General features: G+C 32.7%; 1 protein-coding gene across 2 annotated transcripts in view; it reads left to right on the top strand.

Annotated features, from left to right (window-relative positions):
* The window catches only part of SLCO5A1 (solute carrier organic anion transporter family member 5A1), a 407,994-nt gene that overhangs the window by 367,655 nt on the left and 25,947 nt on the right, over positions 1–14,392 (top strand). For both annotated transcript variants that reach the window (XM_031946281.1, XM_003759718.2), the window contains exon 8: positions 663–861. In XM_031946281.1, coding sequence (XP_031802141.1) covers positions 663–861 — 199 coding nt within the window. The remainder of the gene's footprint in view (positions 1–662; positions 862–14,392) is intronic.

Here is a 14,392-nt window from a genome sequence, read left to right on the forward strand (position 1 = left end):
AATTTTGCCTTTGATTTTGTCCATTATTTACTGAAAGCTGACCTGTAGCTAAAGAAAACTTGGGATTACTTTGTTCTTATGATTTCTGCTTCCTCATTAATATGAAGTATATATATATATATATATATATATATATATATATATATATATATATCCTGCTAGTGTTCTTCTCTCAGAAAGATTTTTGTTTGTTTGTTTGTCTTAGTTACTTGTTACCATTCCTGGGTTCTTGGCATTTAAATAAAAAAATTTTTTATTGCAGGTTTATCTTCAGGTTTATCCTTGAAGTACAGTATACTTTCAAGGAGAGGCAGAAAACTCCCATCCGAAATGCCTCTCTCTGGGCTCAGTGATGAATGATATTAATTTAACTGGACTCTCTTTAATAAGAGAGTACGCAGATTCAGGTTTCTAAGGGCAGCAAAATATCCTATCTATTCCCCTCCCCCCCAATCTAATACAGTGCACACAATAGGCACTTAGTATTTGTTGATTAAATGAATCCATGATTCTATTATATACGAATAAATTTGTTGATTATGATTATTTTTTTGATATTTGCCACAGTGCCAAAAATTCATAAAAATAGAATGAGTTGAAAAAGGCTAATGTTAGTATTCATTCATTTCAACTTAATCTTCTGTTTTCTTTCCTTTCCTTAGGTGTGATTATTGTGCCCAGCGCTGGTGTTGGTATTGTCTTAGGAGGTTACATTATAAAAAAGTTGAAACTTGGTGCCAGAGAATCAGCAAAGCTAGCAATGATCTGCAGTGGTGTGTCCTTACTGTGTTTTTCAACACTCTTCATTGTTGGATGCGAAAGTATTAACCTGGGCGGCATAAATATTCCATATACAACAGGGTAAGTATCTTTGAATGATTGAATAATAAATATTACAATTATGGAACACCCTCTAAATACTTAAGTATTCAGCTCTGTTGTAGAATCTAATGCTATGTGCCTTTCTAATTGTTCTCAGGTGAATATTTTATCTCTCTGCGTAGAATGCAATTTCTTTCTAAGGCAGAGACCATGCTTTCTTGTTTCTTTTTAATTTTTGTCCCCTCAAAGTGCTTTCTACAGTAATTTTCATCTAGATGATTTCTGCTGATGGTGAATAAATAAAATTAATAGCAACCTTCATTTATATAGCATTTTACAACTTACAAAGCATTTTCCTCAACAATAATCCCTTGAGATAGATAAGTAAAAATATGACTATTTTCTCCAAATCCAATTCATACAGACATTACCCCATGATGGTATTGCTCCTCTTTAAAAATGAAAAGTAAGGACAAACAAATGTCCTAATGTTTCAATTAGAAATGTCCTAATGTTTCAAATTAGAAAACTGAGACTCAGGTTGAGTAACCAGATTGATTGAAGTAATTTAGAGAGTAAATGGTAGAAACAAGTCTTGATTACAAGTTTTCCAGACCTAAGTCTAGCCTTTTCTGCATAAATAAAAATGTTTCTTTTTGGAGCTCATAAAAATGCAAAACATTCCATCACTTACACACATCAGATATGTTTCAGTGTCCATTCATTACACAGCATTTCAGTGTTTCTTTTTAAATACAAGGTTTCAGTTTATGAATAAAATGCTTAGTTTTTGATTGTTTTTACTTCACAGTAGAGATCCATGTTGCAATAGATTCCATTTGAGATTGAAGTTGTAAAAGTTTATATTTCATTGAGGCAATTTAGAATGATGGGTAAATAATAATGACTAAATCATTTGTGTTATATTGTTAAATATTATTTAGCTTCAAATATTACTTGAAGGGAAATTAAAAAAATATTTTGCAAACAGAAATCATGTCTGTGTTGTTCTTTACTACTGTAGTATTGAACCATGGACAAAGATAATCTTAATCATGGTTTTTTTTGATGAAGGATATCATGAAAAAAGGTGACATAAAAGGATTATTATCACAACTTTTCCTTGAATAAAGCATATAACCAAGATAACTTGGTATAGTGGATAGAATCTGGATTTGATCTTGGGAAGACTTGTATTAAAATTCTACCTCTGATATTTATTAACCATGTAATCAAGGATAATTAGTCAATAAATACTTATTGAGAGAACTTACTCTGTTCAAGACTCTATGCTAAGTACCAGGGATACAAAAAGAAGCAACAGACCATCCCTTCCGTCAAAGAGCTAACATTCTAAAGAGAGACAATTCCATTAATTTCTCTGAACCTTCATTTTCTTACTTACAAAAGGGGAAGATTGTAGGAAACAGCTTTTCAGGTTCTTTCCAGCTTGCAAATTGTGATCCTATTAGATTAGGGCTTACTTATATAGAATGTACAATAAAATGCTTTCTAAAGAGATTTTCTTGAAATAAAATAATATATACTTTCTAGAACCAGAATATTGGTTATTCTGAATATACTTATATTTTAAATCAAACTGAAGCATTCTAAAGACTGTCTAAAACTTGTCAGATATGAGATAAAAATCATCTACTTTATGTGGATTCCTCAGAGAAATAATTTTCTAAAACTCGGGAATGGGACAACTCAAGCTGCTCTCATTTGAACAGTTTACTCATTTGGTTGTGTTGGCAAAACATCCGAGGAAAACAAAGCCCTAAATGATGAGCCACTGATGAGATGTCTACTTTCTGACTTTAAATACGGCTTTGATTTTCTTCTAGATGTAAATTGAATTTCATGTATGTATTGCCAAATCATTTAGGTTAGGGAAAAAAAAGAAACAAAATCAAAGATGAGATCATCTAAGGTAATTGGCAGTCAGATAAACTGTTGCTCATAGACCATAGTATAGACATCAATGGCTAATATTCATGAGATATTCATAAATATATGTGATCTTTTGGGTTAAACTAACTTAGACTCTTAATTTTTTTTTAAATTTAAAACAAATAGCAAATAGAAAAAATAGCAAAAGAAAAAAAAAGATTGTCATGTTGATAGCAGAACGTAAGAGAGGATTCAAACTATGTAACAAATTTCCATATCAAGAATGTATATATAATACTAGGACACATTGTATTCAGAATTGTCCATCTTTTCTTTGCTTCTTGGATATAGTTTTCTTTTATTCTCCACTTTGCAATTTTTTACTTCATTCTTTTTCCCTTTCTTCCCTGCTCCTTCTCCCCTAAGTAGGCTACAGTTAAGCACATATATATATATATATATATATGTTTTTATATATTTATATGTATACATATGTATATATACATGTACACACATACATACATGTTGCCTCTTGTTTTCTATCTGTGTTAACTCTTGTACTTCTACTCACTAACTTGCCCCCATCCCAAAGTTCCTCCCTTATCCCCTTTTCCTACCCTTTTCCTTACTCTTTATTCCCTTTCCATCAATCTACATACTTTATCCCTCCCTGCTAATTTAAACACCCTTCTACACACAACCTTATTCTATTCCCCCCCTCCTTATTTCTTTACAGATTTTGGAGGGTGTTATATATTACGATTTTTACCTTTTCCTATATGATTTTGATTTTTATAATCACATGATATTCAGCTCTACTCCAATCTTTCTTTTGGAATACCCAATTACAAATGACAATGTTAGACATGTAGTTTACATTTTCATGTATAAAACATAAACAATTTGTCCTTATTGAGTTCCTTAAATTAGTCTTTGCTGTTGTCTTTTAAATACCATTTTTTTTGAGTTCAGGTTTGATAGTTCATTGAATATCCAACTAATTTAAAATCTTAAGAAATCTTGTATAAGTGGCCAAATTTACTTCTGGAAAAAAATATTTATTTTAAACTTTTTCTTTAAAAGTTTTGAATTTTAAATTCTTTCCCTTCTGCCACTCCTTCCTTACCTGCTGAGAAGATAAATAATATATCAGTTATGCATGTGAAATCATGTAAAACTTATTCACATGTTAGCCATATTAAAAAATAAAAATAAAGAATTAAAAAATTGTACTTAATATGAATCCTGAATTCACAAGTTCTCTTTTTGGAGGTGGATATTATTTTTTCTTCTTGAGTCTTTTAGAATTGTTTTAGATCATTGTATTGATAAGAGGAGCTGAATCTTTCACAGTTGATCATCATTACAACATTGCTGTTACGATGCATAATGATCTTTCTGTTCTTCTCAGTTCTCTTATATCAGTTCATATAATTCTTGTCATGCTTTTTTTGAAACCACCCCCTTCATCAGTTTTGTCTCATATCACAGTATTAACACCATAAAATCATACACTATAACTTGTTCATTATTTTCCAAATGATGAACATCCCCTTGATTTCCAATTCTTTGCAACCACAAAAATGCTGCTATAAATATTTTTTTGTATATTTTCTTTGATTAGTGGCATTATTGAGTCAATGGGTATCTCAGATTTTTTTTTTTGTTTTGTAGCAGAGACTTTACTTACAGAAGCAATAATAGTGGCTTATCTCAGGTGATTTTTTTTTAAATGAGTTTTTATTTATTTATTTAGAATGAAAATTTATAATTTTTAGAATTAATCTTCATTTCAAGCTTGACAGAAATTGTGCTGTCATATATTCAAATGGACATTTTTGGACATAGTTCCAAATTGTTCTTCAGAATGGTTGGACCAGTTCACTACTTCAACAACACTTTATTAGTATACCTATTTCCCTACATCTTTTCCAGCATCGGTGATAGATGTAAAGTAGTAGTACCTCAGAGTAGTTTAAATGTATATTTCTCTAATCAATAGTTATTTGTAGCAGTTTTTCATTTGACTGTAGAAACCTATGATTTTATCTTCTGAAAACTGCCTATTCACATCCTTTAATCAGTTTTTCAATTAGGGAAGACCTCTTACTTTTATAAATTTGACTCAATTCTTTACTCAATATGTATTTGAGTAATGAAGCTTTCATCAGAAAAATTTAGCATAAAATTTTTGTTATTGCTACACTAAAAGAAAATAAAATAGACCCAATTAAAAGAAACTTGATTTTTCACAAAATCAAGTTTCTTTTAATTGGGTCTATTTTTGCTCTGATTTTGTCTGAGATACAGAGAGCTACCCATGCCTTTATTATTTCAGTTGAAGCATATTAGATCTGCTCCAGCCATTCAGAACTCGTGAATATCTTTTTCAAGTGTGTCTCTTATAAAGAACATATTATTGAATTTTGGTTTCTAATCCATTCTGCTATCCACTTCTGTTTTATGGGTGAGCTCATTCCATTCACATTCATTGTTATGACTAGTGATTGTTTATTTCTCTCCATCTCATTTTCTTCTGTTTATCTTTCTCTTTTTATACTATCTTCTTCAAAAGTCTATTTTGATTCTAACCATTGCCATCTTTAATTTGGAAATGTCTCCAAACATTCAGCTCTATCTCCATCTATGATGTAAGATGAAGCAGGAAGGATAGCTTTAGGTATCTGCCACCAATGTTGTACTCCGCAGCTATACTTTTATACTGAAAACACACACACAAGCAGACACAGAAACAAATACTGCTTTGATATAAGCTTTGCTTCCACTTAATGAAAATGGTTATTTTCTATTTAAACAATTTAGAGATTGACATCTCTTTGTTAGACTAATGCCTTTTTCAAAAAAGATTTCATCCCTTTTCTCCTTTGCCCTTTCAGATGTTAAGTTTGAAAATGATAAACAAAGATATCATTTGTACTGAAATAAGTGATTTGCTTTCAGGCATTCTTGACATTGTATTATTTTTTTTTTTTTTTTTTTTTAATTTAATAGCCTTTTATTTACAGGATATATACATGGGTAACTTTACAGCATTAACAATTGCCAAACCTCTTGTTCCAATTTTTCACCTCTTACCCCCCCACCCCCTCCCCTAAATGGCAGGATGACCAGTAGATGTTAAATATATTAAAATATAACTTAGATACATAATAAGTATACATGACCAAAACATTATTTTGCTGTACAAAAAGAATCAGACTCTGAATTATTGTACAATTAGCTTGTGAAGGAAATCAAAAATGCAGGTGTGCATAAATATAGGGATTGGGAATTCAATGTAATGGTTTTTAGTCATCCCCCAGAGTTCTTTTTCTGGGTATAGCTGGTTCAGTTCATTACTGCTCCATTAGAAATGATTTGGTTGATCTTGTTGCTGAGGATGGCCTGATCCATCAGAACTGGTCATCATCTAGTATTGTTGTTGAAGTATATAATGATCTCCTGGTCCTGCTCATTTCACTCAGCATCAGTTCGTGTAAGTCTCTCCAGGCCTTTCTGAAATCATCCTGTTGGTCATTTCTTACAGAACAGTAATATTCCATAATTTTCATATACCACAATTTATTCAGCCATTCTCCAACTGATGGACATCCATTCAGTTTCCAGTTTCTAGCCACTACAAAAAGGGCTGCCACAAACATTCGTGCACATACAGGTCCCTTTCCCTTCTTTATAATCTCTTTGGGATATAATCCCAGTAGTAACACTGCTGGATCAAAGGGTATGCACAGTTTGATAACTTTTTGAGCATAGTTCCAAACTACTCTCCAAAATGGTTGGATTCGTTCACAACTCCACCAACAATGAATCAATGCTTGACATTGTATTATAATCAGAAGCCTGACATGTATGTTGTGATTTAGGCCAGAAATAAATGGAATGTTAACAGTTTTCTGGAAAAGAACAATCAACCAGCACATTTAATTGAAATATTTTGTTTGCTGTGTATTTTGTTCTGATATTTGAATTATTTTAAATTTTATTTAACTTAATTTTGTATGTGCCTTAAGAATCCTAACCAAAAACAATACCTCCTGCTCCCAATAACATGCCCATGTTTACAGGCCATTAGGTGGCATAGTAGTAGCAATTAAGGTGGCACAGTAGATAAGATATTAGACCTGGAGTAAAAAACATTCATCTTCCTGAGTTCAGCGCTGGCTTTAGATACTTATTGGCTGTGTGATCCTGGGCAAGTCTCTTAATCATGTTTGCCTCAGTCTTCTCATCTGTAAAATGAGTTGGAGAAGGGAATGGCAAACCACTCTAATATCTTTGCAAAGAAAACCCAAATGGGTCAAAAGAGTTATACAGGACTGAAAAATGACAGAAAACAACAAAAGAAGGTGGCATAATAGATAGAGTACTTCACCTAGAATTAGGAAGGTCTGAATTCATGCCAGTTATTTGGCCCTGAACAAGTTATGATCTAATTCAGGTTCCTCATCTGTATAATGGGTTTTGTAAAACTTATACCACTTCTCTCCCAGGCTTGTTAGGAGCTAAAAATGAGATGTCTGTAAACTGTTTTACAAATCTGAAAGTATTATATAAATTATGATGCACTATTATTATAATATTTCAGGGATACGGATATCCCTAAGTTAGATTTCTTCCAATTTTGATTCAGCCCCCCACCCCAATGAAAATGTTACATATTTATATAACAATATTCTATAAAACTTTTATAAATTTCAAAGAACTAAATTCTTTAGAATAAAAATAGAATAAAACTGTGATCCCTAAACTATGATGATAATAAAGCTTAATCAATTGAAGTCTTGCTTTATATTTCTACATTTTTGTGGAGATTTTAAGAATAAGTTTATTGAAAAATATTTTTCTAGTAAGGTGTAATCTCTTTGAGGGCAGGGACTAATTTTCATTTTTGACTAATTTGACTAATAATAGCTAATAATATTTAAGATTTTTAGAGTACTTACTATGTGCCAAGCACTATGCTAGGTACATTACAATTTTTAATTTGTTTGATCCACACAACCTGTTTTTCGGAGTTAGGTGCTATTAGTATTCCCATTTTAAAGAGGAAACTGAGGCAAAGAGAGGTTAAATGACTTGCTTGGGGTCATATGACTAGATGGTTTCAGAGGCCAAATTTGAACTCAGATTTTCCTGATTCCAGGCCCAGCTTTCTATTTATTATGCCATCCAGAACAGTGCCTTCTATTTAGTAAGTGCTTAATAAATATTTGTTATATTAAACTGAACTTTTTAAATTGGAGAAGTCACAATAAAACATTTGTTTTACTCCAGATGCAATTGTTTTAAAGAAGAGCATTGAACAGGGTCACACAACTAGTAAGTGTCTGAGGCATTTGAACTCTGGTCCTACTTGATCTACTGATCCTACTCTGGCACTTGATCTATTGATCCTCCTAGCTGCCTCTCCATTAAACATTTAAAACATTAAAAAATTGTTTTTCAATATATTTGGTTTGTTTTGCAAGTCTATATATTTTGTTTTATTCACTTAAAAGCATTATTCTGAAAAGAGGCCAGGAAGTTTTCTCAGAGTGACAAAGAGATTAAGGAAACAAACAAACAGGTTAACAAGGCCAAATATTCCAGACTATTTTTTAAATAGTTATGCAAACTTAGAGTTCATCTCAATTCCGGACTATTTTTTTTAAATAGTTACCCAAACTTAGAGTTCATCTTTTCTCACATTGAAACCCAACAACCTGTGTTGGCTGAATTGAAACAGTTGTTTTTTGTGTTTCAAGATGTCAAGGATGTTAAAGTTCATAGTCAATGGATGCAGACAGAAGGTGATTCAAACTTTGTAATTAAAACTTCAGGGGGAACTTCAGGTGCTGAGAATATAATTACTTGAGTTGGAAATGAGTCAATATATCAGCTGGAGTGTGGATAATGAAAATTCATCAAAAGCTCTGTTCTGAATCCTCCTAGTCTCTCAGTTGATATGGCAGTAAAAACACCAAACGATCTAGTTCCATATGGATGTCAAAGAAAAAAAGTCTGATTATTGAATGATCTAAATTACTTTAAACAAAACTTTGTTACCTTGCCTAAGCACTGGTTTCTGATTATGAAATATAGTCAACAATGACTTTATTTGTAATGCTACAGAATATATTCTCTGTTGGAAACCACAGTGCTTCTCGTTAAGGAAGACCAATGGAGTTGGCCTAAATAAACTTGTTTTAATAACTTTCCTCCTAAATACTTGATTAAAAAAACTACTTTTCTTTTTTTTTGCAAGATATCAAAACAGAATGTTTTCATTATTAGATATTTATATTGTGGTGGGGAAAACAGAATATATACTCCATAGATTTAGTAAATGAAAAGACAGGGTCTCCTTTTTGTCTCCATCTGCCTATCTATCTCTATCTCTGTCTGTTTGTCTGTCACTATCTCTTTCTCTTTGTCACTCTCTCTTTGTCTTCCTCTTTTCCCACTGATAACAAATATAAGAACTTTATTGTACTAGCATCTTAGCCGTAGAAGAGGTCTCATGGATTTAGTTTGACTCTTTTAAAGATGTAATGTAGTGGCAGAGACTGTATGATTTAAAAATTAAGATTTTTGGCGTTTAATTGCTTATTTTATTACACCACACTGACTCTTTGCAACTAAGCAGCACAGCTTCTTTAATCTTATGTATTAGCTCTCCTTACTAGACAACCTTTACTTCTTGATCTCCTTTTTTTTTATTATTATAACTTTTTATTGACAGAACATATGCATGGGTAATTTTTTTTTTTTTTTACAACATTATCCCTTGCACTCACTTCTGTTCCAACTTTTCCCTTCCCTCCCTCCATCCCCTCCCCTAGATGGCAGGCAGTCTTATACATGTTAAATATGTTGTAATATATGCTATATACAATATATGTGTGCAGAACCATACAGTTCTCTTGTTGCACAAGAAGAATTGGCTTCAGAAGGTAAAAATAACCTGGGAAGAAAAACAAAAATGCAAGTAGTCCACATTCATTTCCCAGTGTTCCTTCTCTGGATGTAACTGATTCTGTCCATCATCGATCAATTGGAACTGAATTGGATCTTCTCTTGTCAAAGATATCCACTTCCATCAGGATACATCCTCATACAGTATTGTTGTTGAAGTGTATAATGATCTCCTGGTACTGCTCATTTCACTTAGTATCAGTTCATGTAAGTCTTTCCATGCTTCTCTTTATTCATCCTGCTGGTCATTTCTTACAGAGCAATAATATTCCATAACATTCATATACCACAATTTACCCAACCATTCTCCAATTGATGGGCATCCACTAAGTTTCCAGTTTCTGGCCACCACAAAAAGGGTTGCCACAAACATTTTTACACATACAAGTCCCTTTCCCTTCTTTAGTATCTCTTTGTAATATAAGCTCAGTAGTAGCACTGCTGGATCAAAGAGTATGCACAGTTTGATAACTTTTGGGGCACAATTCCATATTGCTCTCCAGAATGGTTGGATTCCTTCACAACTCCACTAACAATGCATTCTTGATCGCCTTTAAATACACTCATTTCAAGGTATTCTGATAATCAAGAAAATCTGAGTTCAAGTTTGACCTCAGGCATTTATTAGCTGTGTGACTCTGCGGAAGTTATGGAACTCTGCTTTGAAACAGCTGAACAACACACTTCTCTAAAAGTGTGGCTCCATTTGTACCAATTCCAGTTCTCTTTCCCACTATTTTAAGGCAAATATGCATAGTGACAAAAAAGTTATTTTTTCTTTTTCTTGGATTTGTTTAGGATTATCTATGCAATTTTTAGGCATGTTTTTTGGCTTAAATTAGTTGGTTATACATTTAGTCACTTTTAGCAGGACTTTTTATTTTTTTTTTCCTCATTGAAATTTATTTATTTATTTTTTAATAATTTTTTATTGACAGAACCCATGCCAGGGTAATTTTTTACAACATTATCCTTTACACTCACTTCTGTTCTGATTTTTCCCTTCCCTCCCTCCACCCCCTCCCCAAGATGGCAAGCAGTCCTATACATGTTAAAGAGGTTACAGTATATCTTAGATACAATATATGTGTGCAGAACAGAAAAGTTCTCTTGTTGCTCAGGGAGAATTGGATTCAGAAGGTATAAATAACCTGGGAGGAAAAACAAAAATGTAAATAGTTTACATTCATTTCCTAGTGTTTTCTTTGGGTGTAGCTGCTTTTTTTCCATCCTTGATCAATAGAAACTGAGTTAGATCTTCTCTTTGTCGAAGAAATCTACTTCCATTAGAATACATCCTCATACAGTATCGTTGTTGAGGTATATAATGATCTCCTGGTTCTGCTCATTTCACTCAGCATCAGTTCTTGTAAGTCTCACCAATCCTCTCATAGCAGGACTTTTAAAACTTTTTCCTCTTGCTACCCTTTTTTGCCTGAGAAATGTTTTAGATGACACTCCCAGGTATATAGGAATGTAAAATAGGTATACAAATCAAACATTTACTGATAATAAATCATAATCTCACAAATAATCTCACAAACTCCACATTCAGTTATACTACCCCATATGGAGACATAATCCATAGTTTAAGAAGCTTTGGCCTCTAGCAATTGCTATATTCATAAGGAAAATTAGTATTAAAATGTAGTCAGTATTATGCAAGGCCTGAAAATTATATCATATGAAGATTAAAGACATTGGGAATATTTAGCCAAAAAGGGAAGGAAATTTGGCAATTCAAATATTTTAAAAGCCATTATGAGGTGGGGAGAGGGAAACTCTTATGGGGAAGAAGGATTAGATTTTTTTCTGCTCTGTCCTATAGGAATGAGGAGTAATGGATAGAAAAAAAACTGAGTCAAATTTAAACTTGATATAAGGAAAAAAAAAAATTTTAACAATTGGAGTTATTCCAAAGTGGAATGGGCTTTGTTTTGAGGTAGTACATTTCTCTAATGTATTATTTCTCTATTTCTCTAATTGTACTATTTCTAAATGTACTCTAAATGTACTATTTCTCTAATAAAGCATTGATTCATCTATATGTGAAGATGTATAGCCTTTAAATATTTGAACATAGCTATCCCATTTCTCTCTGTTCTCCCCCCCCTCTCTTTCTCTCTCTCTCTCTCTTTCTCTCTCTCTCTCAACCCAGTCTTCTTTTCTTAAAGCTAAACAAGCCCAGTTCTTTTTAACTAATACCCTTCATGATATTGTCTTCAAGCAAAAGCAATATATGATGGAGAGGGGATTTTTGCTTAGCTACCAATTGGATTAGATGGCCTCCCATTGAAGTCCTTTCAGCTTGGAGATTCTGTGAAAGCCAAACATCATAGTAGATGCTCTAGAAATGGATTTTGAATTTAATTCCTCTCTGAGAGAGAGGGGCATGAGTTTGAGTCATTTCCTGTTCCACTTGACATTTTTACTGGCCATTAAAATGATTTAACTGTGGCCTCATCATACACTTGTGTCAAAGTTAAGAAACATGTGCACCTTCCATAAAGACAGATCCAAGTCAGACCTAAAGATAACAATCTAGCTTTACATAGTTAGCTTTGTTTAAGAACAAAAGCAGAAAATGCTGATGTATATCATTGCAGCATCTTGTTGGCTAGGCAAATTGTAGGCATTTTTTTCTTTCTTTGCAGACTGAAAAAGGAAAGATCACTTGATATTTCTTTAGCTTTAGGGTTAGTTAAATGTTTTGAATTCCATGAAAGAAATGTGAAAACTTTCCCTCCTCAAATTTAGCTGAAAGCTTATGATTTTAATTAAGTCCATTGTAGTGTTAAACAGATATGTGTCAGAAATCCAGATGCTGTAGAGGATTCAAGCTTATATTAAGTTAATAACATGGATAACAAAATTCCTACTGTAATTGAAGTTTGTAAAATTGTTTTAAAATCCTTATTTTTCAATATGAGCAAGATTTTCTTAGATTTTTAAAACTATTTTCATAAAACCATTTAAAATCTATCTTAAAGCCCATATTTAAATTTTGTTCATGTGTTTTATAAGGAATATACAGTTTGGGGTTTGCATCACAAATAACTAATCAGTATCTCAGGTTTTCAATATTTTAAATCTTCTAATTGACTTCCGAATGTATGTAAATTTCAAATCTCTGCTGGTTTAGTAGTTGCCAGTTTGGAAATCATGGGCTGGGGTAAGAGAAGAATGGCTCACTTTAACAACGGAAAAATGACCATCTTCTTCTTGTAGAAGAAATAAGAATAGAACTCTTAAATTCAGCACAACTTCATATGCCCATTTTTATGTCTTATTTTCCTCTGTGCACAGAGAAAAGGAGACAAACTCTGATAAAGACAAATTAAGACCTTTTGTATGATTAATAGAAAATAGTAATAAAAAAAGGCCATTCATACCAAAGAAAACAAAATTCCTAGTAAGAAAAAACTGGATGGGATGAGCCATTGACCACAAATTTACCTTGTATAGTGGTAAGAAGGTATCTTATCTTGAAAAAAGTATTGGATTTGGATTTGACTATCAAAACTTTCTTACTCCCACGACTTACTGCCTTAGCTAGTGGTATTCCATCAATCTGTCAATTGACATTTATTAAGCAATTATGATATGTTAGGCACCATGCTAAGTGCTGAAGATATGAAGCAGGAAATAATTAACAGAAGGAAGATGTGAGAATTAAGAGGGGGTTCCTCTTGAATAAAGGATTTTAGTTGGTATCAAAAGATGGGCAAGGAAGTCAGCAGGTGGAATTGAGAAGAGAGAGTATTATTCTAGACATGGGGGACAGCCAGAGAAAATTCCCAGAGATGGAATGTCTTGTTCATGGAATGGCCAAGAGGCCAATGTTATTGGATCAAAGAGTATTTGTGTATGTGTGATTAGGGGGAGTGAATTACAAGAAGACTGGAAAGATAAGAGAATGGTAGGTTATAAATGGGTTTGAATAAGAGAATTTTATAATTGATCTTGTAAATGACAGGCATTCAATGGAATTTGTTGAGTGGTGTTGGTATTAGTGGTCAGAAATATGCTTTCTAAAACTTAAGGAAATGAAGTAGAGTCCTGAGTTTGCTCCTTAAAACAAACTTTGGAATTTATTGATAATTTATAAAACATTTGTGTTCATATTTGTAAAAAGGAAGCCTGTGCTTATTAGCTTTGATGGCCACTTAATTTTCCAGCATTCTGTTCTGTTTTTTGAGAGGAAAAACAACCTTGAAATCAATTCTAATAAAACTAGCCCTGTCTAGACTTATGGATTAGGTCTAGATGGAAGACCCCATGTATAAGGATAGCACTATTCTACTAAGCAGATCAAAGGGAGCTGTAATCCTTTACAAATACACCAAACTAAGGTAAGCATTACTCCAGGAACCTTTTGAACACAATAGTCAAGAATAAGCTAGATAAGAATTCACACTAGGCTTGGTATAATTTCTTTGATGTCAGAAGATGCCACTTGTTGATGCATAATTTGTTCTAGTTGTGTTTTGTCTACCTCTTCTTCCCCCTCCCACCACTTCACAATCCTAGAGTAGGGACTCAGGTTGGTCTTTTTATTTCATTGAGTGTGTATGTACTTATCACTTTGTATCTATTCCAATAGCTTGCTGGTTGGTCACCCTGCCTCAAGTCTCTTTCTACTTCAGTCTATCCATCATTCAGCTGTCAAAGTGATTTTCCTCTCTGACTATGTCACTTTTGC

The sequence above is a fragment of the Sarcophilus harrisii genome, chromosome 1 (assembly GCF_902635505.1).
Source record: "Sarcophilus harrisii chromosome 1, mSarHar1.11, whole genome shotgun sequence".
NCBI lineage: Eukaryota > Metazoa > Chordata > Mammalia > Dasyuromorphia > Dasyuridae > Sarcophilus > Sarcophilus harrisii.